The sequence below is a fragment of the Sorex araneus genome, chromosome 6 (assembly GCF_027595985.1).
Source record: "Sorex araneus isolate mSorAra2 chromosome 6, mSorAra2.pri, whole genome shotgun sequence".
Classification (NCBI taxonomy): domain Eukaryota; kingdom Metazoa; phylum Chordata; class Mammalia; order Eulipotyphla; family Soricidae; genus Sorex; species Sorex araneus.
Window position 1 is genome coordinate 90,198,165 of NC_073307.1, and position 25,070 is coordinate 90,223,234.

At 55.3% G+C, this 25,070-nt stretch overlaps 1 protein-coding gene across 1 annotated transcript in view; it reads left to right on the top strand.

The window, feature by feature from the left end:
• A2ML1 (alpha-2-macroglobulin like 1) overlaps nucleotides 1–25,070 on the top strand; it is a 52,359-nt gene that overhangs the window by 17,701 nt on the left and 9,588 nt on the right. Inside the window, 19 exon segments of the mRNA XM_055142766.1 lie at nucleotides 1–3; nucleotides 5–112; nucleotides 1,289–1,516; nucleotides 2,145–2,205; nucleotides 3,009–3,154; nucleotides 3,425–3,574; nucleotides 5,177–5,365; nucleotides 6,664–6,772; nucleotides 7,738–7,828; nucleotides 8,673–8,901; nucleotides 9,484–9,610; nucleotides 10,314–10,435; nucleotides 13,310–13,361; nucleotides 13,980–14,063; nucleotides 16,179–16,358; nucleotides 18,803–18,884; nucleotides 20,744–20,900; nucleotides 22,205–22,279; nucleotides 22,932–23,094. The exon segment at nucleotides 1–3 is cut by the window's left edge and continues 57 nt beyond it. Of these exon segments, the coding sequence (XP_054998741.1) occupies nucleotides 1–3; nucleotides 5–112; nucleotides 1,289–1,516; nucleotides 2,145–2,205; nucleotides 3,009–3,154; nucleotides 3,425–3,574; nucleotides 5,177–5,365; nucleotides 6,664–6,772; nucleotides 7,738–7,828; nucleotides 8,673–8,901; nucleotides 9,484–9,610; nucleotides 10,314–10,435; nucleotides 13,310–13,361; nucleotides 13,980–14,063; nucleotides 16,179–16,358; nucleotides 18,803–18,884; nucleotides 20,744–20,900; nucleotides 22,205–22,279; nucleotides 22,932–23,094 (2,356 nt within the window).

Below are 25,070 nucleotides of genomic sequence, written 5' to 3' on the forward strand. Positions count from 1 at the left end.
ACCCCGGGGCGCCAACAAAACCACCGAGGAGATTCTTACCACCGATGACGACGGTCTGGCCTCCTTCGAGCTGGACACGGCTCCTTGGAACGCCACAGGCATTTCCCTGGAGGTAAGCACGGGGCAGACCGGCTGTCCAGGGAGGGACCAAGACAACGGGGTTCTTGGCTCCCTCCCACCCCCGACGTGTTTGCAAATCCCACTCCTCCCCCTCAGGTCCTGCTCCTCAGACCCTTTGCCTTAGAGCCGGCTTTGCGGTGGTGCTGAGGTCTAGAAGTACTCGCTTCACCCTTCTTGCTCACACTTGGCTTGGGTTTGCCCAAGATGGCAAAAGGGGGTGCGTGGGGATGTGGCCGGGATCGAACTTGCAGCCTCGAGTCCACAGTGCAGGTGCTCTCACCCGAAAACAGATCCCCAGCCGCAGCCCCCTGGCCCCATGGCTTGTTTTACATTTAATTTACTTTCAGTTATTCTTTTTTTTTGAGCAGGGGGCGGGCGGGGGTGGCACATCCAGTGATGCTCAGGGGTCACTCCTGGCTCTGCACTCAGGAATCATTCCTGGAAGTGCTGGGGGACCATATGGGATCTTGGGGCTCGAACCCAGGTTGACCATGTGCAAGGCAAATTGCCCTAACGCTGTAATTATCGCACCAGCCCCTAGTTATTTGTTTGTTTGTTTGTTTGTTTGTTTTGGCAAAACAAGATGTTCTGGGGAGCAACCAGGGCTGAGTCAGGCTTGTCAGGGAGCGGGATCTGGGGACAGTACAGCCTTCACAGATGGAGGTCTGGGGGGGTGCAGAAACCCAGCAGCTTTACATAGAAATCAATGTCTGGGGGCTGGAGTGATAGCACAACGGGGTAGGGCATTTGCCTTGCATGCGACTGACCCAGGTTCGAATCCCAGCATCCCATATGGTCCTCTGAGCACTGCCAGGAGTAATTCCTGAGTGCAGAGCCAGGAGTAACCCCTGTGCATTGCCAGGTGTGACCCAAAAGGCAAAAAAAAAAAAAAAAAGAAAGAAAGAAATCAATGTCTGTATCAGGCAGAAGAAATGTATGTATTGGGACCAAAGTGATAGAAAGGTGGCTAGGGCATTTGCCTTGCATGCAACCAACCCCGGTTCAATTCCTAGCATCCCAAAGGGTCCCCCCGAGCACCACCCGGAGTAATTCCTGAGTGCAGAGAATCCCTGTGCATCGCTGGGTATGATCCAAAAAGCAAAACAAAACAAACCAAAATTCCTGCTGAGTCGAGGGGCTAACGAGGGCGTGTCCCTGTCTCTCTCAGGGCAGGTTCAGTTTGGAAGACAGTGTTTATGACCCCGAGGTGGTGCCCCGGTACTACCAGAACGCCTACCTGTACCTGCAACCTTTCTACAACACCACCCGCAGCTTCCTCGCCATCGGCCGGCCCCAGGGCCTCCTGAAGTGCGGCCAGCCCCAGCAGGTGCACGTGGATTATGACATCCATCCCAGCGATGCCAGCCCGGACCAGGAAGTCATCTTCTCCTACTACGTACGTGAGGCTGGGGGCTGAGAACCGGGAGGGGAGTGGGAGTCGGGAGCCAGAGGGGCGGGGAGACCCTCCGCTGTCCAGCAGGGCACAGAATGAGCCTCAGTGGTCACTGCGAATATGCTGGACATCACCCGGGAAAAATGGAATAGGGGTGAGGAGATGGCTCACAGGGGTGAGGTACCTGCTGCATCCGTTAGAGGCCCGGGTTCAGTCCCCAGCCCTGCCTGGGACCCCCAGCACTGCTTGGATGTGCCCCCAAAAACAGGGAAGGGAGAGAGGAAAGAGAGAGATTTTAGGGGCTGGAGCGACAGCACAGCGGGGAAGGCGTTTGCCTTGCTCGCGGCCAACCCGGGTTCGATTCCCAGCATCCCATATGGTCCCCTGAACACCGCCAGGAGTAATTCCTGAGTGCAGAGCCAGGAGGAACCCCTGTGCATCACCGGGTGTGACCCAAACCCCCCCCCCAAAAAAATAAGAAAAAGATGTTTGACAGGCTCAAGGATGCTTTGTGAGGGGTGGGCCAGGTCCTGGTCCCTCCAGGGGTCTCTGTGTGCAGGGATGCACCGAGAGTCCAGGCCTGGGATTTCTATGTTGCTGACCATCCTGTCCCCCTCCCCCTCTTCCACAGTTAATGGGGAGAGGGAGCTTGGAGCTGGAGGGACAGAAACAGCTGAGCTACAGGAAGCAAGGTAAGTGTGCATGCGTCTTGTCTCTCGGAAGGAGACTTTAAACCTCTGAGGAGCTGGAGCAATAGCACAGCGGGGAGGGCATTTGCCTTGCACACGCCTGACCCGAGTTCAATCCCTGCATCTCATATGATCCCCGAGCACCACCGTGAGTAGTTCCTGAGCACACAGCCAGGAGTAACCCCTGATCATCACCAGGTGTGATCCAAAAAGCAAACAAAACAAAACAAGCGGAAAAAGTAAAACTTCTAAGGAACAGCCTGAATGACACAGCCTGAATGACAGGAAATAAGCAGAGACAGGAAATTAGCAGAGAGCATGCTTTGCACGTAGCGGACCTGGGTTCGATCCTGGTCCCCCAAGCCCTGCCAGGAGTGATGCCCAAGCATAGAGCCAGGAGTCAGCCCCGAGCACAGCCCAGCTATGACTCAAAAACTCAAAGAAGGAGAGCAGGTGCTGGAGCGATAACACAGCGGGAAGGGCCTTTGCCTTGCACGTGGCTGACCCAGGTTCGATTCCCAGCAGCCCCTATGGTCCCCTGAGCACTGCCAGGAGTAATTCCTGAGTGCAGAGCCAGGAGTAACCCCTGAGCATCGCCGGGTGTGACCCAAAAAGCAAAAAAAGAAAAGAAAGAGAACAAACCCAAACAGAATCAAAACAGCAGGAAGGGGAGGACCTTGAGAACAACCACAGAAGAACAGAGAAAGCAGGAGGTCCGGCAAGCAGACCGGGACCATCTCGGGGGCTGCAGTGACCCTGGGCTGGGCGTGTGCCCCAAGAGAGTGTTCCCCTCCTTTCTCTTCCAGGACCCAAAGGCTCCTTTTCTCTCATGCTGACCTTCACGTCCAGAACCGCCCCCGATCCTTCCCTGCTGGTCTACGCCATCTTCCCGGGGGGAGGCGTGATTGCGGACAGGGTGCAGTTCTCCGTGGAGATGTGCTTTGAGAATCAGGTGAGGGGCTGGAGCGATAGCACAGCGGGGAGGGCGTTTGCCTTGCATGCGGCCGACCCAGGTTTGAATCCCAGCATCCCGTAGGGTTCCCCGAGCACCACCAGGAGTAATTCCTGAGTGCAAAGTCAGGAGGAACCCCTGAGCATCGCCAGGTGTGACCCCAAAAAGAAAAAAAAATTCTCTTTTGTTTTTAAATTTAAAAAATAATTTTTTTGGCTTCTTCTCTCTACGCTGACCTCACCTTCCCTTTTTCCTGTTTTCCCTCCCCAGGTGTCCATGAGCTTCTCGCCCTCGCAGCAGCTCCCCGGGGCCGGGGTGGAGCTCCGGCTGCAGGCGGCGCCCCGGTCCCTGTGTGCCGTCCGGGCCGTGGATGAGAGCGTCCTGCTGCTCAGGCCAGAGAGAGAGCTGACCAACAGCTCCGTGAGTTCGGCTCCCGGGGAAGCCTGGGCCGCCCGGCTGCCTGCGTTCCGTGCAGAGATGGCTGCTCGGGTGGGGCGGGAGAGTCTCAGGGACATGAAGCCCCTCACAACAGCCAGTGTGGGGAGCTGGAGTGAGAGTCCAGCAGCGAGGGCTTTTGCCCTGCACACAAGTTGACCCAGGTTCGATCTCTGGCATCTCCTAGGGTCCCCTGAGCACTGCCAAGAGTAATTCCTGAGTGCAGAGTCAGGAGTAACCCCTGAGTATTGCCAGGTTTGGCCCAGATAACCAAAAAAGAAAAAAGAGGGAAGGAAAAAAGAAAAGGAAGGAAGGAAGGGAGGGAGGGAGGAAGAGAGAAAGAAAGAAAGAAAGAAAGAAAGAAAGAAAGAAAGAAAGAAAGAAAGAAAGAAAGAAAGAAAGAAAGAAAGAAAGAAAGAAAGAAAGAAAAAGCAGGCAAGAAAGGAAGAAGGCATAAAAGAAAGAAGGCAAGAAAGGAAGAAATAAAGAAAGAAAAGAAAGAATGAAAGAGAGAAGGAAAGAAAGAAGGAAAGAAAGAAAAGAAGGAAAGAAAGAAAGAAAGATAGATAGAAAGAAAGAAGGAAGGAAGGAAGGAAGGAAGGAAGGAAGGAAGGAAGGAAGGAAGGAAGGAAGGAAGGAAGGAAGGAAAGAGAGAGGGCTGGAGCGATAGCACAGCGGGTAAGGCGTTTGTCTTGCACGCGGCCAAACTCGAGTTCGATTCCCAGCATCCCATATGGTCCCCCAAGCACCACTAGGAGTAATTCCTGAGTGCAGAGCCAGGAGTAACCCCTGAGCATCTCTGGGTGTGACCCAAAAAGAAAAAAGAAAAGAAAGAAAGAAAGAAAGAAAGAAAGAAAGAAAGAAAGAAAGAAAGAAAGAAAGAAAGAAAGGAAGGAAGGAAGGAAGGAAGGAAGGAAGGAAGGAAGGAAGGAAGGAAGGAAGGAAGAAAAGAAGGAAAGAAGGAAAGGGGAAAACAAATCCCATGTGGAGCTCCTGGGATGAGGGCCTGGTTAGAGGCTGAGAAGTCGAGATGGGAGATGTAGAGGCCAGAGTCCAATGAAAGATTGAGTAGAAGTTAAGTGGATGGGACCAGAGCCACAGGACAGGGGGCGGGCACTTGCCTTGCTCTTATTCGACCAGGTTTGATCCCCAGCATCTCACATGGTCCCCTGAGCCCAGCCAGGAGTGATCCCTGAGCACTCCCGGGTGTGGCCCCAAAACAGAGCAACCAAAAGCAGAAGTTGGGCTGGAGCGATAGCACAGTGGGGAGGGCGTTTGCCTTGCACAAGACCAACCCGGGTTCGATCCCCGGCATCCCATAGGGTCCCCCGAGCACTGCCAGGAGTGATTCCTGAGTGCGGATCCAGGAGTCACCTCACAGCATCAGTAGGTGTGGCCCAAAAAGCAGAAGTGACAATAACAAAAAAGCACATAAGCGTGTGGCAACAAGTTTCTGATGGCCTGGATGCGGGCCGGGAGGAGCAGGGGGGGCGAGGAGGAGCTGGGAGCACGGCCACAGAATCTGAGGGATGTTTCTCAGAGGGTGTAACTGTGCTGAGCACGGCTTTCCCTCCCCCTGCATCGCAGGTCTACGGGCTGTTCCCCTTCTGGTACGGTTACTACCCGTATCAGGTGTCCGAATATGACGAGTGTCCCGCAGCGGGACCCTGGGACCCGCCTCTCCTCGACCCTGTGCCTGAAGAGCGTTCGAGCAAGCGTTCCATCATCTGGAGGCCGTGGTACTCGGAGGGCACCGACGTCTTCCGTCTCTTCCAGGTTGGTGTTTTTTTACCCACATGGTGTTGGTGCCGGGTGGGGGCGGGGCAGGAAGGTCTGTCCAGAAAGCGCTCATGTGGCTGTTTATAGAAATGGAATCTTTGAAAGGAACTCCAGGTCAAGAGCTCTGATCACAGGGCTGGAGCGAAAGCACAGTGGGGAGGGCATTTGCCTTGCATGTGGCTGACCCAGGTTCGATTCCCAGTATCCCATAGGGTCCCCCGAGCACCGCCAGGAGTGATTCCTGAGTGCAGAGCCAGGAGTAACCCCTGTGCATTGCTGGATTGACCCAAAAAGCACTGTATCGCTGTCATCCCATTGTTCATCGATTTGCTCAAGTGGGCACCAGTAACGTCTCCATTCGTCCTAGCCCTGAGATTTTGCAGCCTCTATTTACTCGTCCTTCCCAACAGTGCTGCATTGGAGGCTCTTTCAGGATCAGGGGAATGAGACCCATCATTGTTACTGGTTTTGGCATATCGAATACGCCACAGGGAGCTTGCCAGGCTCTGCCGTGTGGGCAGGATACTCTTGGTAGCTTGCCGGGTTCTCCAAGAGGGAGAACTAGACAATAAGGGGTCACAACTGGGGCTGGAGCAATAGCACAGGTGGGTAGGGCATTTGCCTTGCATGTGGCTGACCCGGGTTCGATTCCCAGCACCCCATATGGTCCCCTGAGCACCGCCAGGGGTAATTCCTGAGTGCAGAGCCAGGAGTAACCCCTGTGCATCACCAGGTGTGACCCAAAAAGCAAAAAAAAAAAAAGAGGGGGTCACACTGCCTTGAATGCAGCCACGCACTTCTGGAAGCTTGGGTTTATAGTCTCTGGATCTTGGCCATTGATGAGATTAGACAGCGACAGGGGCAGTTTGTGGGTGTGACTGCCAAGCTACTGGAAAAAGGAGGATCTGGGTGAAGGAGGCCCAGTCCCAGTCTGAGCAGGCTTGGAGATCTCAACCCCGGGTCCCGCACACCTGGGTTCCTCTGCTCGTTCCTTCATGTGTGAGGCTTGTCTGAACATGTGGAGAGTGGCCTTGGGCATGGCTGTGGCTGGGTTCTGGAGGTCTTAGGCTGCCTGGACTCTGCTCGGGGCGGGGAAGGAAACTCATTTTTCTCAGGGGGCTGAGTTTTGGGGGAGGGGGCAGGAAGAGGGGCACAAGTCCCACAGAGAAGCAGAGGAGAATGTATGGATCCTGCCCTTTGGGTCGGGTGGAATATCTAGGCAGGGTGGGGCCCTCGACATAAGGGGAAGGGGCCCCCCAAGTCCTTCATTCTCTGCTTGTTTTGGTACCTCTCAGAATACAGGCCTGAAAGTGCTGACCAATGCCAAGATCAAGAAGCCTGTGGACTGCACCCAGAGGCATCCAAAGTATGGCGCTTCCATGGCTGGAGGAGCAGGTGAGTTCTGTGTATCCACCGAGCTTTCGGGAACCGTGACTCCCAGAGCTGCCTCTTGGCTTCCTGTTCAGGCGAGGCACTGCCAGCCTCGAACTGCTCAGGGCTGGGGCCCTAGAGGCAGGCAGTTCCCCCCACCCCCCCTCTTTCTGGGGAACATCTGTTCTTTTTTGAGCCACATCTGGTGGTGCTCAATGGCTACTCCCAGCTCTGTGCTCAGGTGGACCATGTGGTGCTCGGGATCAAACTGGGACCTCCTGGAGCTGGAGCGATAGCACAGCGGGTAGGGCGTTTGCCTTGCACGCAGCCAACCCGGGTTGATTCCCAGTATTCCGTATGGTCCCCCAAGCACCACCAGGAGTAATTTCTGAGTGCATGAGCCAGGAGTAACCCCTGAGCATCACCGGGTGTGACCCAAAAAGCAAAAACAAAACAAAACAAACTGGGACCCCCTGCATGCCAAGCTCAACCCACTCAACTTCCTCTTTGGCCCCTGGGGAGGACTCTGGAAGCCTGAAATCTGTCGCTGTTCATTTCTGGACCCAACTCCCCTTGCCTCCTTTCATCTCACACACACACACACACACACACACACACACACACACACACACACACGCATAAGTTTGCACATGCAAATGCACACACACATGCCCAAACACATACACGCACGCACACATGCAAAAATGCACATATACTCGCACACCCGCACACAAGCACACACATGCACACATGCACACATGCGTAAATGAGTATAGGCACGCACACACGCACACACATGCATGCACACAGATGCACATGCATACAGGCACACGTGTGTAAATGCACACACGTGCACACACACATACATGCATGCACACAGGCTCACTGCTCAGTGCTCAGGGCCTCAGGGGTCTTTCCTCCTGGTCTGGGGTACTGTGAGCTGTTTCCCAAAGCCCCTGTGTTCTCAGCCCGTCTAGAAGATGGTTTCAGTGCGCCAGCGGGTTTCACGCCGACCTCATCACTTCCGGAAGGGTCGCCCATCCGCCAGTACTTCCCCGAGACGTGGCTCTGGGATCTGCTCCCCATTGGGTGAGTCAGCCTGTCACCCTGAGCGGAGCCAGACCAGAGAACTCAGGACCGGAATCTGCTGCAGGCTCTGAAACCAGGAGAGTCCAGGAGAGTCAGGGTGTGGGGGGGGGGGGGGGTGGGAGGACCAGGCTGGAGGCTCCAAGGGCTGAACCCAGGGCAGGCTGTGCTGGAAGGAGTCCCCAGTCCGAGCCGGCACTGCATAGTCCCCCGGGCAATGCTGGGAGCCGCCCCCTGAGCACCGAGCTGGGAGTAACCCCTGAGCCACCACTGGTGTGGCCTCAACCTCCCTTCAAAGAGGAAAAAAGAATCGAGTTGGGCTGGAGCAATAGGACAGTGGGGAGGGCATTGGCCTTGCATGAAGCCGACCTGGGTTCGATCCCTGGCGCCCCATTTGGTCCCTGTCAGGAGTAAGGGCTGATCGCTGTTGGGTGTGACCTAAAAATGAGAAATAAAAAGAGTCAAACGGGCATCTGGCTTTCCTTGCCACTGCCAGTCAGTCATTAAAAACAAACCCAGAGGGGCTGGAGCGACAGCACAGCGGGGAGGGTGTTTGCCCTGTATGTGGCCGCCCCGGGTTCGATTCCCAGCATCCCATAGGGTCCCCCGAGCACCACCATGAGTGCATGAGCCAGGAGTAACCCCTGAGCATCGCTGGGTGTGACCCCCCAAAAAAAATAGCAAAATAAAAGCACCTCTTGGGGCCTGGGGTGCATCTCAGCAGAGGGGTCCCTGAACCCCACCCCCGTCTCTCCGCACCAGCCCCCTCCCACCCACCCCTACCCCCACCCCTAGGCCTCGCAGCCTCTCCGGTTCTCACTCCAGCTTCTGGGTCTCTTTGCGGCAGGAGCTCGGGGGAGGAGGTGGTGCCCCTGGTGGTCCCCGATTCCATCACCGAGTGGAAGGCCGTGACCTTCTGCACCTCCCGGGCCCGCGGCTTCGGCCTCTCCCCGCCCGTGGGGCTGACGGCCTTCCAGCCCTTCTTCGTGGACCTGACCCTGCCCTACTCCGTGGTCCGCGGGGAGGCCTTTCGTCTGTCTGCCACCGTCTTCAACTACCTGAAGGAGTGTATCAGGGTGAGCATTGGGGGGCGGGGGGTGGGTTAGGATCGCCACCGGGGCCCGGAAGTTTGTGCCCAGGTTGGGGGGCGTTGCTTGGGAGTGCCAGGAAGGATGTCACTGGGACAGCCCCCAGCCCCCAACCTCATTTTTCTTTTTTTTCTTTTTTTTTGGATTTTTGGGTCACACCTGGCAATGCACAGGGGTTCCTCCTGGCTCTGCACTCAGGAATCACCCCTGGCGGTGCTCAGGGGACCCTATGGGATGCTGGGAATCGAACCCGGGTCGGCCGTGTGCAAGGCCCCCAACTTCATTTTTCCAAGCCTCTGGGCACTGCTTTACTCATCCAGATACTTGTTTTTTCGGGTGGGGACTCCCAAGCAGTGCTCAGGTGGGGTCCCAGTAACTGTTCAATGCAAGGGCCCCGCGCATGGGGTGCTGGGGGTTGGGGGTGTCCAGGGCACCCTGTGAGCACTGGGGGTCTCCGAAACTGCACCCATCGGTCAGTGCCTGCGTGCAGGGACCGCGTGGTGCCAGGGGTCACCCTGCAGCGAGGGCTGTCTGCCCGCCCCCAAACTCTCCCCCCATCACCATGTCCAGGTCCAGACCGAGCTGGCGGCGTCAGACGCCTACCGAGTGGATGCACCAGCGGCCCCTCCCGCCTCCCGCTGCCTGTGTGCGGACGAGGCGCAAACCCTTCACTGGGACATCACGGCCGTGCAGCTGGGTAAGAGGTGCTGGCCTGAGCCGAGAGTCTCTCCCCTCTTCTGGTAGATTTTTTTTTTCTTTTTGGGTCACACCCGGCGATGCTCAGGGGTTTCTCCTGGCTCTGCACTCAGGAATCACTCCTGGCGGTGCTCAGGGGGACCCTATGGGATGCTGGGAATCGAACCCGGGTCGGCCGCGTACACTGGCTGGTCTCTCTGGCTGGTTTTGGCCAAACTAGTCTGTGCCGACCAGAAATAAGCGAGGGTCGAGAGAGGGCACCAGGGCAAGGCGCTTGCATTGCGTGCGACCAACCCAGTGCCACCTCCAGCACCCAATGATGGTCCCCCTGGCACTGCCGGGAGGGATCTATGCCTGGGCACAGAGCCAGGAGTAAACCCTGAGCACTGCTGGCTCAGGGGGAAAAAAGAAAAAAATGTAGAATATGGGCCCTACCCCCCCCATACACACACACACACACACACACACACACACACACACACACACACACACACACACACACACACACCCCCAATCTACTGAATCAGGGTTTTCTGTGCTGGGGGTGAAAAGTCCTTGGGCAAAGGGACCCAGGGCCAGGACGGGAGGGGCAGGCCAGGCCCCGCAGGTGGGGACAGTGTCCTCAAGTGTCTGCAGGGGAGGGCCAGAGCCCCCGGCCTCCTTGGGGCCTGAGCGGAAGCTGTCCTTCCCTCCTTTCCTGCCAGGCCGCATCAACTTCACTGTGGCCACTCGGATTCTGGACAGTGAGGAGCCCTGCGGGGGCCAGAAGGCCTTTGTCCCCGAGAAGGGCCGGAGTGACACCCTCATCAAGCCCGTTCTGGTCAAGGTGAGAGCACTGCAGGGCTGGGCTGTGCCGGGGGGAGGCCGGGGGGGTTGCAGGGGGCCGGCTAAGCAGACCCCTCCCCTTGCTCTCTGCACAAACCCTACCACGGCGGGGGTGGGGGGAGTCCCTGGCTCTGGCACAGCCATGGGTGGTGTTTGTCTTCTTTTCTTTTTTTAAAGAAACTTTATTTTTTATTTATTATTTTTCTTTTTGGGTTACACCTGGCGATGCACAGGGGTTGCTCCTGGCTCTGCACTCAGGAATCACTCCTGGAGGTGCTTGGGGGACGCTATGGGATGCTGGGAATTGAACCTGGGTCGGCCGCTTACAAGGCAAATGCCCTCCCCGCTGTGCTATCACTCCAGCCCCTTCCTTCCTTCCTTCCTTCCTTCCTTCCTTCCTTCCTTCCTTCCTTCCTTCCTTCCTTCCTTCCTTCCTTCCTTCCTTCCTTTCTCTCTCTCTTTTTTCTTTCTTTCTCTCTCTTTCTTCCTTTCTTTCTCTCTTTCTCTCTTTCTTTCTTTCTCTCTTTCTTACTTTATTTCTTTCTTTCTCTTTCCTTCTTTCTTTCTCTCTCTTCCTTTCTTTCTCTCTTTCTTTCTTTCTTTCTTTCTCTTCCCTCCTTTCTTTCTTTCTTTCTTTCTTTCTTTCTTTCTTTCTCTCTTTCTTTCTTTCTTTCTCTTCCCTTCTTTCTTTCTCTTTCTTTCTTTCTTTCTTTCTTTCTTTCTTTCTTTCTTTCTTTCTTTCTTTCTTTCTTTCTTTCTTTCTTTCTGAGGCTGTTTGGGTCACGCCCAGTGGGTGCTCGAGGTCTGCTCCTGGCTCTGTGCTCAGGGATGGAACTGAGGTCAGCTGCACTCGAGGCAAGTGCCCACCCCTCTGTACTGTCTCTCCAGCCCCACTTCCTACCATCATTCTTATCTCTCGAGGTGATGGTGGGGCACACCCCGCAGTGCCCAGGGCTTATTCCTGGTTCCGCTCTTAGGGATCCCTCCTGCTGGGCCCAGGAGACCAAGGAAGGGTGCTGGAGATTAAACCTGGCTCATGCTGAAACCTAAACATGCCAGGCAAACACCCTACCTGCTGTATCTCTGTGCCCCCCTGCCAACATAGTTCTTAACTGATTTTTTTACATCCCTATTTATTGTCTATCCTCCCTCTTACAGGTCCCATTTATTTATTTATTTAATTTATTGCAGGGAGGAGAGAGATTTAGGCTTCACCTGGCAGTACTGGGGACTGCCCCCTGCTCTGTGCCTAAAGGGGGTCACTCCTGGCAGAGCTCAGGGGTCCATGCAGTGCCCAGATCAAACCCTGGCCTCCTGCCATCAAAGCAGACACTCAACCCATTGAGCCACCTTTTTGGCCCTAAAGGGACTTATTTTTATTTTTATTTTTTATTTATTTTATTTATTTATTTTTTGCTTTTTGGGTCACACCCGGCGATGCTCAGGGGTTCCTCCTGGCTCTTCATCAGGAATTACTCCTGGCGGTGCTCAGGGGACCATATGGGATGCTGGGATTTGAACCCGGGTCGGCCGCGTGCAAGGCAAATGCCCTACCCGCTGTGCTATCGCTCCAGCCAAGGGGACTTATTTTTAAAATGTTATTGGGGGAGGGCTGGAGCGATAGCACAGCGGGTAGGGCATTTGCCTTGCACGCGGCCAACCCGGGTTCGATTCCCAGCATCCCATATGGTCCCCCAAGCACCACCAGGAGTGATTCCTGAGTGCAGAGCCAGGAGTAACCCCTGTGCATCGCTGGGTGTGACTCAAAAAGAAAAAAGAATGTTATGGGGGGGTGGCTGAGCAATAATACAGCAGGTAGGGCATTTGCCTTGCATGCAGTGTATCTGGGTTCAAACCCCAGTATCCCTGAGCCCCACCAGGGGTGATCTCTGAGCACAGAGTCAGGAGTCAGCCCTGTGCACTATCAGGTGTGACCCCCCCCCAAAAAAAAACAAACAAAAAAAAAGAGAAACGTTTTAGGGGTCTGGATTGACAGGACAGGATGCAAGGCACTTGCTTTGTATGCGGCCGTCCTGGGTTCGGTCCCCGGCATGCCACATGCTGACTCCCTTGCTCTGCTGAGAACGACACCAGACACTGGGGATCCAACTAAGGCGGGCCCCACCCTGCCCTACCTCTCTGCTCCTAGAGAGTCTGTTTTCTTTTCTTTTCTTCCTCTTTTCTTTTTTTTCCTTTTTGGGTCACACCCGGTGATGCTCAGGGGTTCCTCCTGGCTCTGCACTCAGGAATGACTCCTGGCGGTGCTCGGGGGACCCTATGGGATGCTGGGAATTGAACCCGGGTCGGCCACGTGCAAAGCAAATGCCCTTCCTGCTGGACTATCGCTCTGGTCCCAGAAAGTGTGTTTTCTCCAGCACTCAGCGACGCCTTGATGGGGGCCATCAGAGGTCTCTCCTCTCTCCCCAAATGTCCATTCTCTATTTGGCTTTATATGGGGGGCTTTGGTATCACACCCCGTATGCTCTGGGGCCACGCCCAGCTCTGTCCTCGGGGATCCCTGCGGTGCCAGGAGTCAAACCCGGGCCTCTTGCCTGTGGATCCTGCACGCTGCCCACCAAGCCTTCTCTCCAGCCGCCACTCATCTCTTTTCTGGGGCGATGCTTAGGGCTCACTCCTGGATCTACGCTCAGGAATCACTCCTGGCGGTGCTCAGGGGAACCCTATGGGATGCCGGGGATTGAACCCGGGTGGGCCGCGCACCAGGCAAGCACCACCCCCCAAATTCCCCCTCCCCGACCCGCTGTGCTATGGCTCCGGCCCCAGCCCCCACCCTCCTTCTTTCTGAGCCCCGTGCCCTGACATCTGTCTTCCGTGTCGCCTCATTGCCTCCCCCATCTGTCTTCCTTCGTGCCAGCCCGAAGGAGTCCCTGTGGAGAAGACGCACAGCTCCCTGCTGTGCCCCAAAGGTGGGTGACCCGGGAGAGGGGCTGGACGTGACGCGTTCTTAGGCCCAGGGAGGAGTAGCTGGGATGCGAGGGTGCCTGCTGGTGGTGGGGGGGCACCCTCCCCGCACCCACCCTCTGAGAAGCAGCTTAGAGGCGGGCGCACGGCCAGCCTGGCTCTCTGGGGAGGGGAGTCTCAGCGCAGCCCGTGAGAATCTGGTTTCCTTTGGAACCTTCCTCCCATCTCCAGCCATCCCCCCGAACGCCCCTGGTCACCTCCAAAAGCTTTCTTCACCACGTGGCAAACCCACAGTGCAGGAAATAAATACATAAATAAATAAATAAATAAATAAATAAATAAATCCCAGATTACGGAGCGGTTGCTCTATATTTTGAGCTGGAGAACAACCAACACTTCTTTCTCTTTTTATTTTATTTTATTTTTTTGCATTTGGGGTCACTCCTGGCTCTGTACTCCGGTCCCGCTTCTGGTGGTGCTCCGGGGACCATAAGGGATTTTCAAGACCAAGGCCCTCCCTACTGTCCTACCGCTCCGCGCGGCCCCCCCGCCCCCCCTCCCAACACACCCGCAACCGCAACGTTTCTCTCTCTTGGGCTTCATCCTTTCTCCGCCTTTCCCAGGAAAAGTCGTGTCCGAGTCCGTTTCCCTGGATCCCCCGAAGGACGTTGTACCTGATTCCACCAAGGCTTACGTTACTGTTTTGGGTGAGCCACTGCGGGGAGGGGCTGGGCTCGAAGGGGGGACACGGGGTGGAGGCTGTCGGGGGTCGGGGGGGAATGGGAGGGACAGAGGGACCCGTCAGAAGGGACCATGTGTAGAAGTCAAGGCAGAACAGGGACCCAGAGAGAGAGTTCGGCCCTTACTTGTGGTGGATCCCGAGGTCTGCACATAGTTCCCCCCAGCACCACCAGGGGTCGCTCTTGAGCACAGAGCCAGAAATAGCATAAGCCCCTCACAAGAAAGAGTGCGTGTGTGTGTGTACTGTGGGTAAAAGGTGTGTGTGTAGAAAGGTTTTTTTGTTGGTTTTTGTTTTTTTTTTTTACTTTTATTTGATTCCTCCATCCCTCTCGGAGAGCCCGGCAAGCTACCGAGAGTATCCCGCTCATACGTCAGAGCCTGGCAAGCTACCCGTGGTGTATTCAATATGCCAAAAACAGTAACAACAAGTCTCACAATGAAGATGTTACTGATGCCCGCTCGCACAAATCGATGAACAATAGGACCACAGTGCTACAAAAAAAAAAAAAGGAAGAAGAGTTTATTTTAGATAAGGGATTACTCACAGCACAAGTGGGATTAGAGCGCACTCCCTAAATAAAAAAAAAAAATAGAACGCACTCCCACTCAGAGACAGGAGGCCAATCCATAAATCAGCTTCCTTGAATGGGTTGGCAGCAATTTAGAAACAGCTGGCCATCAGAAAGCCATGTTCTAAGACAAATGGCACTGAGGGGGTGAAGGGGCCCAAAAATGACTGTAGGAAGGTAGAGAAAAATTAATTAATTAATTAATTATTTTAAAAAAGATAGAGAAACGGTCAGAGTGATAGGTAGCACAGTGGGCAGGCGCTTGCCTTGCATGTGGCAGATCTGGGTTCGAGCCCCAGCATCCTGTCTAATCCCCCGAGCCCCGCCAGGAGTGACTCCTGAGTGCAGAGGCAGGAGTCAGCCCTGAGCATCACCTGGTGTGGCCCAGAACATTCAAGAAAGCAACAGTAAACAAAAACCAAGACAAAGGAGGGCCAGGAAGAGAGCTGGGACACAGGCTGTGTGTGCAGGAGGCCCAGACCCAGATCTCCGGCCCTGCATATACCCCAAGCCCCGGTGGGAGTAGCCCCTGAGGAGCACAGGGTGGCTCAAAAACAACAGCCTGACCACTAAGTGAGTGATGCTTGGAGGCCTCGCTCGGGATGGGGGATGTGTGCTGAAAGTAGACTCTGGACCAAACAGGATGGCCACTTAGTACCTGTATTTGCAAACCAACACACCCAAAAGGAGAGAGAGAGAATCAGAGGGAATGTGCCCCCAGAAGAGAGTCTGGGAAATGGGGGGTCGAGACGCCCTATAAACTGTTTCTGCAGTAGAGATAAAGGCCAGGAGGATCACATCGTGGCTTGGAAACTGGCCTCACATGCTGGGGGAGAAGGCAGCTGGGATGGAGAAGGGGAGCACTAAGTCAAGGATGGTTGGAGGGCTCGCTCGGGATGGGAGAGGCGTGCTGAAAGTAGACTCTGGACCAAACAGGATGGCCTCTCAGTGTCTGTATTGCAAACCACAACGCCCTAAAGGAGAGAGAGAAAGAGGGAATGTGCCTGCCACAGAGGCAGGGGGGAGTGGGGGGGGGGTTGGGAAAGGGGTGGGGGTGGTAGGAGGGGTACTGGGAACATTAGTGGTGGAGAACGGGCACTGGTGGAGGGATGGGTGCTTGATCATTGTATGACTGAAACGTAATCGCTAAAGTTTGTAAGTCTGCAACTGTATCGCACGGTGATTCATTTAAAAATATTTTAAAAGAAAGAAAGAAAGAAAGAAACACAGCAGTACGGGTGCGGAGAGAGAGAAAAGCAACGAGGGCGCCTGCCTAACCCGCAGCCAGCCAGGATCAGTCCCCAGCCACCCCGTTGTGGTTCCCCAAGCCTCCCCAGGAGGGATCCCTGAGCACAGAACCAGGAGTCAGACCTGAGCACCGCCGGATGTGGCCCAGAAACAGACAAGCCAACCCCAGCAGCCACGGCCGATAGCCCACGCGCCCTGTCGCGTGCGCCTGTGTCTCGGGCGACAGCGGCTGCTCAGGGCTCCTCTCCCCCCGCTGCTCGGCAGGTGACATCATGGGCACAGCCCTGCAGAACCTCGACAGCCTGGTCCAGCTGCCCAGCGGCTGCGGGGAGCAGAACATGGTGCTGTTCCTCGCGCCCATCATCTACGTGCTGCAGTACCTGCAGACGTCGGGGCTGCTGACGGAGGAGGTCGGCGCACGCGCCGTGGGCTTCCTGGAGAAAGGCGAGTCGCTGGGACCTTTCTCCCCACCCCGGGAAGGTGTTGGGTGGGCCTGGCGCAGGCGCAGGCTTTGCGGGCGGGGGGTGATGGAGGTCTGATCTCCTGAGCACTGCCCGGAGAGCACCCGGGCACAGAGCTGAGAGTAGCCTCCCAATTGTGCTGCGTGTGACAATAATAATAATAGCACAGCGGGTAGGGCGTTTTGCCTTGCACGCGACCAACCGGGTTCAATTCCCAGCATCCCATAGGGTCCCCTGAGCACTGCCAGGGGTAATTCCTGAGTGCCGAGCCAGGAGTGACCCCTGTGCATGGCCAGATGTGACCCAAAAAGCAAAAAAATAATAATAACAACAATAATAATAATAACAATATTCATGGGGGCCGGAGAGATAGGACAGTGGGTAGCGCGTTTGTCTTGCATACAAACAAGTCGGCTTCAATCTCCAACATCCTATATGGTCTCCTGAGACCCCCAGGAATGATCTCTGAGCACAGAATCAGGAGTAAGGCCCCCTGAGCACCACCAGGGTGGCCTGTCCGCCACCCCCCCCCCCAAAAAAAAAGGGAAATGATACAGAGGGACTGGAGCAATAGGACAGCAAGTACGATGCTTGCTGCGCACACACCCGGCCTGGGGTTTATGCCCAGCATCCCGTATGGTCCCGTGAGCACTGCTGGGAGTAATTCCTGAGTGCAGAGACAAAAAGAAAGGGAAGGAAGGAAGGAAGGAAGGAAGGAAGGAAGGAAGGAAGGAAGGAAGGAAGGAAGGAAGGAAGGAAGGAAGGGGGAGAGAGGGAAGGGTGAAAAGAAAGAAGAGAAAGAAAGAAAGAAAGAAAGAAGAAAGAAAGAAAGAAAGAAAGAAAGAAAGAAAGAAAGAAAGAAAGGAAGGAAGGAAGGAAGAAAGAAAGAAAGAAAGAAAGAAAGAAAGAAAGAAAGAAAGAAAGAAAGAAAGAAAGAAAGAAAGAAAGAAAGAAAGAGAAAGGGAGGAGAGGGAGAAGGAGAGAGAAAGAGAAAGAAGGAAAGAGAAAAGAAAGAGAAAGAAAGAAAGAAAGAAAGAAAGAAAGAAGAAAGAAAGAAAGAAAGAAAGAAAGAAGAAAGAAAGAAAGAAAGAAAGAAAAGAAAGAAGAAAGAGGAAGAAGGGAAGGTGGGAGGGAGGGAGGGAGGGAGGGAAGGGAGGAAAGAAAGAAAAAGGAAGGAAGGAAGGAAGGAAGGAAGGAAGGAAGGAAGGAAGGAAGGAAGGAAGGAAGGAAGGAAGGAAGGGAGGGAGGGAGGGAGGGAGGGAGGGAGGAAGAAAAGAAAAGAAAGAAAAGAAAGAAAGAAAGAAAGAAAGAAAGAAAGAAAGAAAGAAAGAAAGAAAGAAAGAAAGAAAGAAAGAGAAAGAAAGAAAGAAAGGTGGGAGAGAGAGAGGGAAGGGAGGAAAGAAAGAAAAAGGAAGGAAGGAAGGAAGAAGGAAGGAAGGAAGGAAGGAAGGAAGGAAGGAAGGAAGGAAGGAAGGAAGGAAGGAAGGAAGGAAGGAAGGGGAGGGGAGGGAGGGAGGGAGGGAGGAAGAAAGAAAGAAGAAAGAAAGAAAGAAAGAAAGAAAAGAAAGAAAGAAAGAAAGAAAGAAAGAAAGAAAGAAAGAAAGAAGGAAGGAAGGAAGGAAGGAAGGAAGGAAAGAAAGAAAGAAAGAAAGAAAGAAAGAAAGAAAGAAAGAAAGAAAGAAAGAAAGAAAGAAGAAAGAAAGAAAGAAAGAAAGGTGGGAGAGAGAGAGGGAAGGGAGGAAAGAAAAAGGAAGGAAGGAAGGAAGGAAGGAAGGAAGGAAGAAGGAAGGAAGGAAGGAAGGAAGGAAGGAAGGAAGGAAGGAAGAAGAAAGAAAGAACAGAAGAAAATGAAGCAGAAAGCGTGGGGTCTGGGGGCTCACAACCTATTGAACTACGAGTCCCAGCATCCTACAATCAATATTTATTGCTTAGAACCAGGAATCATGAGAAGAACCAAACATTCTTTGGTCAGTTGCCTGTCTTAATCTATCCTCGCTAAGCCCGTACGCATCCTGTGGCCTCAGTCTATCAGGGCAAACGTCTTCATAATGGGCCTATCTCGGGGGAAGAGCAGAGGAAAGCCCGGAAGGGCGCAGGTTTTCTGGAGATCAGCTTCCTGGGCCCTGCCCGTTCGCCTTTCTCCTCATGCTCCCTCACCCTCGGTTCTCAGCAGCCTTCCAAGGGCCTGTGGCAGCATGTCAGAATACAGGGGAGGGGGAGGACAGCTCACGGGGCGGGAGTGCAGGCGAGGGGTCCTGTGTTCCATGCCCCCAGCAGGACCTATTCCTGCCCCCTGGCCCCTCCCCCCCATAGAAAAGGGTGCAGGGAAGCTGCAGCTCCCGACGGGGTCCGTTATCCCTGGAAAACCTCGGGGCGTGTTGGGAACTCACCCGGACCTAAGAGCTAAAAGCACTTCCTGTGTCGCAGGGTACCAGCAGCAGCTGCTCTACAAACACAGCAACGGCTCCTACAGCGCTTTCGGGGAGCAGGACGGAGACGGGAACACCTGGTACTATGGCCCCGGGAGCACTGCACCCCGAGCCCCAGGGACCCCCGCTCCCCTCCCCCGCTCCTCCTTCTTTGATATATGTATATGTATTATATGTATATATATATATGTGTGTGTGTATATATATATATATATATGGCTGGAGCGATAGCACAGCGGGTAGGGCGTTTGCCTTGCACGAGGCTGACCCGGGTTCGATTCCTCTGCCCCCTCTCAGAGAGCCCGGCAAGCTACTGAGAGTATCCCACCTGCACGGGCAGAGCCTGGCAAGCTCCCCCATGGCATATTCGATATGCCAAAAACAGTAACAAGTCTCACGATGGAGACGTTACTGGTGCCCGCTCGAGCAAATCGATGAGCAACAATGACAGTGATGCAGTGATAATTGAATCACTGTGAGCTACAGTTACAAAGCTTTCCTGCTTGAGTTTCAGTCCTACAATGACCAAACACCCATCCCTCCGCCAGTGCACACCTTCCACCACCAATGTCCCCAGTACCCCCCACGCCACCCTGCCCCTGCCTCTATGGCAGACAATCTCCCCCCATACTCTCTTTAGTATTGTTGGTTATGAATAGCATAAGATGTCGTGCTCCTGGAATTCTAAAACTGTAGATAATTGGGGTCTGGAGAAATCTCTGCAGCGAGCTGCTCGTTTCGGAGGTTCTTTTGTTTTCTCTCTGGATCACGGCCGTGAAGGAGCCTCAGTAGCAGCCAGAAGCAGATTGTGGGTGTGACCTCCAGGGTCCCATGTGGTGGGGGATGAGAGGGACCCGGCCATCCTCTTATCCCTCGAGGCCTGAGTTTGCCGTCACTGAATCCGCGTACCTGCACTTCTCACTGGGTTCTAGAAGTTGAAGGCCGTCGGGATTCTTAGGGGGCAGGTGGAGGGACAATGCTGCCCCCGTCTGAGGCCCCCCGTGAAGCCAGCCGGGCTTAAAGTTCAGAGACATCCTGCAGCGAGCCGCTCAGATCAGAGATTCTTTTGTGTGTCTCTTTGAATTTTTTTTTTTTTTTTTTTTTTGCTTTTTGGGTCACTCCTGGCTCTGCACTCAGGAATTACCCCTGGCGGTACTCAGGGGACCATATGGGATGCTGGGAATCAAACCCGGGTCAGCCATGTGCAAGGCAAACGCCCTCCCCGCCGTGCTATCGCTCCAACTCCTCTTTGACATATTTTTTGATTTTAGATTGCTTAATTGCATTGAACACCTGGGGATGTTGTTCCAGCTAGTTTCCTGCCTATATGTTCCCCCCTCCCTCCACCCCTGTTTATTTCTAGGTCCCCTCCCACCCCACTCTCCTGCCCCCCATCCCCACTATTGGGGGGAGGGGCAGGCTGGGTCAAACTGGCCGTTCTAGGGGCTACTCCTGGCTCTGTGCTTGGAGGTTGCTTTCGGCAGTGCTCAGGAGACCATGCGGTCCCTGGGCGTCCACCCGGGCCCCTCGCCTGTGTTCAGCAGTGTGAACTCTGACTCTGCCCCCCCCCCCCCCGTTTCCTTCTCGCACCCCGTCCCCTGCCTCCTTCGCACCATCCCTGCGCCCTTCTCCCCGCCTTAGAGCCTCCCTGTTCCTTGTCCCCATCTGCCTCCTCTCCCGGGAACCCGTCACCCGAATAAACTCATTCCACTCTGGGGGCTGGAGCGATAGCACAGCGGGGAGGGCGTTTGCCTTGCACGCGGCCGACCCGGGTTCAATTCCCAGCATCCCATAGGGTCCCCTGAGCACCGCCAGGAGTGATTCCTGAGTGCAGAGCCAGGAGGAACCCCTGTGCATCGCCAGGTGTGACCCAAAAAGAAAAAAAAAAGAAAAAGAAAAAAAAAACAACCAAACTTATTCCTCTCTATCCCCCCGCCAGGCTCACTGCCTTTGTCACCAAGTGCTTCAGCCAAGCTCAGAAATTCATCTTCATCGATGACAAGAACATCCAGGAGGCGCTCAAGTGGATGGCGGGCAACCAGCTCCCCAGTGGCTGTTTCACCAATGTGGGGAAGTTGTTCCACACAGCCATGAAGGTGCGGCTGTGCTGAGCCGGGTCGGCCCCGGGGCCCTGTGCCCGGCGGGTCAGAGCGGCACTGGGCCTCGGCTAGCTCCAGGGCTCAGCCCTGCGTTTCTGTATTGATTCTGGGCCATACCCGGCCGTGCTCAAGGCTGACTCCTGGCTCTGCACTCAGGGATCACTCCTGGCGGGGCTCGGGGAACGATAGGGCAGGCCGGGGATCAGGTCAGCCGTGTGCAAGGCAAGCGCCCTGCCGGCTGGAGTGACCCCTGTGCATCACCAGGTGTGACCCAAAAAGCAAAAAAAAAAAAGAATCTTTGGGGGCTCTGGAGCAATAGCACAGCAGGTAGGGCATTTGCCTTGCACCTGGCAGGCGTGAGTTCGATTCCCAGCATCCCATAGGGTACCCTGAGCACTGCCAGGAGTCATTCCTGAGTAGTGCAGAGCTAGGAGGAACCCCTGTGCATCGGCAGGTGTGACCCAAAAAGCAAAAAAAAAAAAAAAAGCTTTGGGCTACACTCAAGTGGTGCTCAGGGCTTACTCCTGGTTCTGTGCTCAGGGGAGGCTCCTGGCAGTGCTGGGGGATCCTATAAGGCTGGGTGCTGGGGATTGGACCCTCTCGGTCACGTGTACAAGACAAACATCCTACCCACAGCCCCCTGGCTCTGGCCCCTCAGCCCTGCCTCTGCCTAGCCCATGCGTGATGCTAAGTCTTCCTGAGCCCCCAGCTCCCGGCGCGTCTGCAAAACCAGCATCTGATCTAGAACTTGGTTCTGCACACGTCTCCCCAGCTCAGCTGCCTCAGTCTCCCCGAGAACTGGTCCAGAATGCAAATTCCAACAGAAGTCCCACAAACCTGCTCTTTTTATTTTTTTTGCCTTTTGGGTCACACCCGGCGATGCTCAGGGGTTCCTCCTGGCTCTGCACTCAGGAATCAATCCTGGTGGTGCTCAGGGGACCCAATGGGATGCTGAGAATCGAACCCGGGTTGGCTGCATGCAAGGCACATGCCCTCCCCGCTGTGATATTGCTCCAGCCCCCAAACCTGCTCTTAAAAGAAAAAAAGAAAGCGCGTGAGTGGGTTTGTGGGGGCTTGTTTGCGGGTCTGTTTGGATTCCATAGGGGGGAGTTCCTGAGAAACCCTCCGGGGAACGGGCGGGGTTGTGGGAGCATCTGTGGATCCGCGTGTCCAGCTCCGGTGGTGCTGAGCGATTCCACAGTGCTCGGACCAAACCCGGGGCCTGGCGCCTACTCCAGCTCCTCCGGCTGTTCCGTGGCCGCGGTGGCCTGGCCTGCATGTCCCCAATGTGTGTCCCTTAGGGCGGCGTGGACGACGAGGTCTCCTTGACGGCCTACATCACGGCGGCGTTGCTGGAGATGGGCAAGAGCCCCCGGGTGAGTTCCCGTCACTCCCCTCCCCTCCCGCCGCTCCTCCTGTCTGCTTTTTATCATTTTTGCAGGGTGGGGTGGGGGGGGTCTTTGGGTCACACCCAATGATGCTCAGGCATGACTTCCAAGCTCTGCACTCAGGAGTTACTCCCGGCCGTGCTCGGGGGACCCTTTGGGATGCCGGGGATCAAACCCGGGTCGGCCGAGTGCAAGGCAAACGCCCTCCCGTTGTGCTCTTGCTCCGGCTTCCCATTGGGGGTGACTCTTGACCGCTAGCGGTGCTTGCGGGGTGCTCCTGGCGCTGCTGGGAGACTAGGCAGGGCCAGGGATGGGACTCGGGCCTCCTGCGGGCAAAGTCTGCCCTCAGCCCTGTGCACTGCCTCCCGGACCCCTGTTCTGCCTTTCCCGTCTGTATTCTTATTTATAAGGGAGAACGTGAGGGGTTGGGTCTCACCAGCCGTCTCGGGGGGCTTCCCCTGGGGCTGCTCGGGGACCATACAGGGCCGGGGACGGAACTCGGGTCTCCTGCCTGCCAAGTCTGCCCTCAGCCCTCTAAGCCCCCTCTTCCCGGCCCCCATCTGCCTTTGACCCTCGAGGACGCCCCGGGTGACTTCCTCTGGCCCAGGAAGTCCAGCCCCTGAGACGCTTCCTGTTTCAGGACCCGATGGTTGCTCAGGGCCTGAAGTGCCTCCGGAACTCCGCGGCCTCCGCCAGCTCCCAGTACACGCAGGCCCTCCTGGCATACACCTTCTCCCTGGCGGGGGACATGGAGCTCAGACGTGCGTGTCTCGAAAAATTAGACCGGCAGGCCATCGTGTCAGGTACGTGGGCCCGGGGCTCGGGCCCTCAAGCCTCCACGGCCAGCCTTCGCCTCCGCCGGAGCACTTGCCAGAAAATCAAGGGCTTTGGTGCCGACGCCCGGATAAGTCTCCGCAGGCTTTTGATAGTGGCCTAGCGCTGGGCGGGCTGGGGCTTTCCGCTCAGGGTGGGGTGCCAGCCTTGCCCGGGAGAGGGCCTGGGTGCGAGCCCCAGAACATGCGCGCACACACACACACATATACACACACATACACATACACACACACATTTCTGCAGCTGCAGAGATACTACAGGGAATAAGATAGACATATACACACGCACATACATACACACACGTATACACACACATACACACCTGCAGCGGCAGAGATAGTACAGGGTACATGCACACACACATACACACATATACACACATACACACAACACACACTTCTGCAGCTGCAGAGATAGTACAGGGAATAAGGTACACACATACACACGCATATACATACACACATATACACACACATACATACCTGCAGCTGCAGATAGTACAGGGGATAAGGTACATGCACACACACATACACACATATACACACACATACACATAACACACACTTCTGCAGCTGCAGAGATAGTACAGGGAATAAGGTACACACATACACACGCATATACATACACACACATATACACACACATACACACCTGCAGCTGCAGATAGTACAGGAGATAATGTACGCACACACACATACATACACATACACACATACACACACTGCAGAGAAATAGTACAGGAAATAAGGTACACACACATACACATACACACACCCCTGCAGTGCAGAGATAGTACAGGGGATAAGGCATACACACATATGCACACACACACATACACACATACACACACGTGTAGCTGCAGATATAGTACAGGGGATAAGGTGTACACACACACACACACACACACACACACACACTGGCAGTTACAGAGACAGCACAGGGAACAAGGTGCTTGCCTTGTGTGCCTCCAGCCCAGGTCCGATCACCAGCACTGCACAGGGTCCCCCAAGAACCACTAGGAGTGACCCTCAAGACTGAGCCCTGAGCACCACCAGGGGTGCCCTGAAATGACAACAACAGTCTGTCCGAGAGCACCCGTCGACGGGCACCTGTCCTGCACACGGGTCCCCGAGGTTGGCACCACAGCACCAGCCCAGTGCCGTCAGCCTGTCCCACCCGGGGACTGCGCCAGCCTGTGGCCTGGGAGGTGAAGGCCGCAGCCCTAGAGTCCTGTTGTTCGGGATTGTGTGTGTGTGTGTGTGTGTGTGTGTGTGTCTGTGTGTGTGTGTGTGTGTGTGCGTGCGTGCGCAGTTGGTGCTTGGGGCCACCCCCAGAGGCGCTCAGGGATTGCTTCTGGCTCTGTGCTCAGAAGTGACCCCTGGCAGTACTCAGGGGACCCTGGGAGGGCATCCAGCCAGGGTCAGCCGAGGGCAAGGCAAGAGCCTGACCTCTGGAGGTTCTCTGGCCTGTGCCCTGCGGTGTTAATCGGGTCTCCTAACCTCTCTGTTCATCCTCACCTGCATTTCTCCTGGGATGGCTCATGTTTTTATACACCTGCCATTGTGGGACGGGGGTGGCTTACCCGGCTGTGCTCAGGGCTCACTCCTGGCTCTGTGCTCAGGGCTCACTCCTGGCTCTGTGCTCAGGGCTCACTGCTGGCAGTGCTCGGGGGTAAACCGTGTGGCTTGCCTGGGATCTGACCCCGGCAACTGCACGCCAGGCAGGTGTCCTCTCCCCAGCACTATCTCTCTGGCCCTCATTTTCTCCTTCTTAAACCATTAAGCCTTTTGGGGCTGGAGCAATAGCACAGCGGGGAGGGCGTTTGCCTTGCTCGTGGCCAACCTGGGTTCGAATCCCAGCATCCCATATGGTCTCCTGAGCATCGCTAAGGGTAGTTCCTGAGTGAAGAGCCAGGAGTGACCCCTGTGCATCACCGGGTGTGACC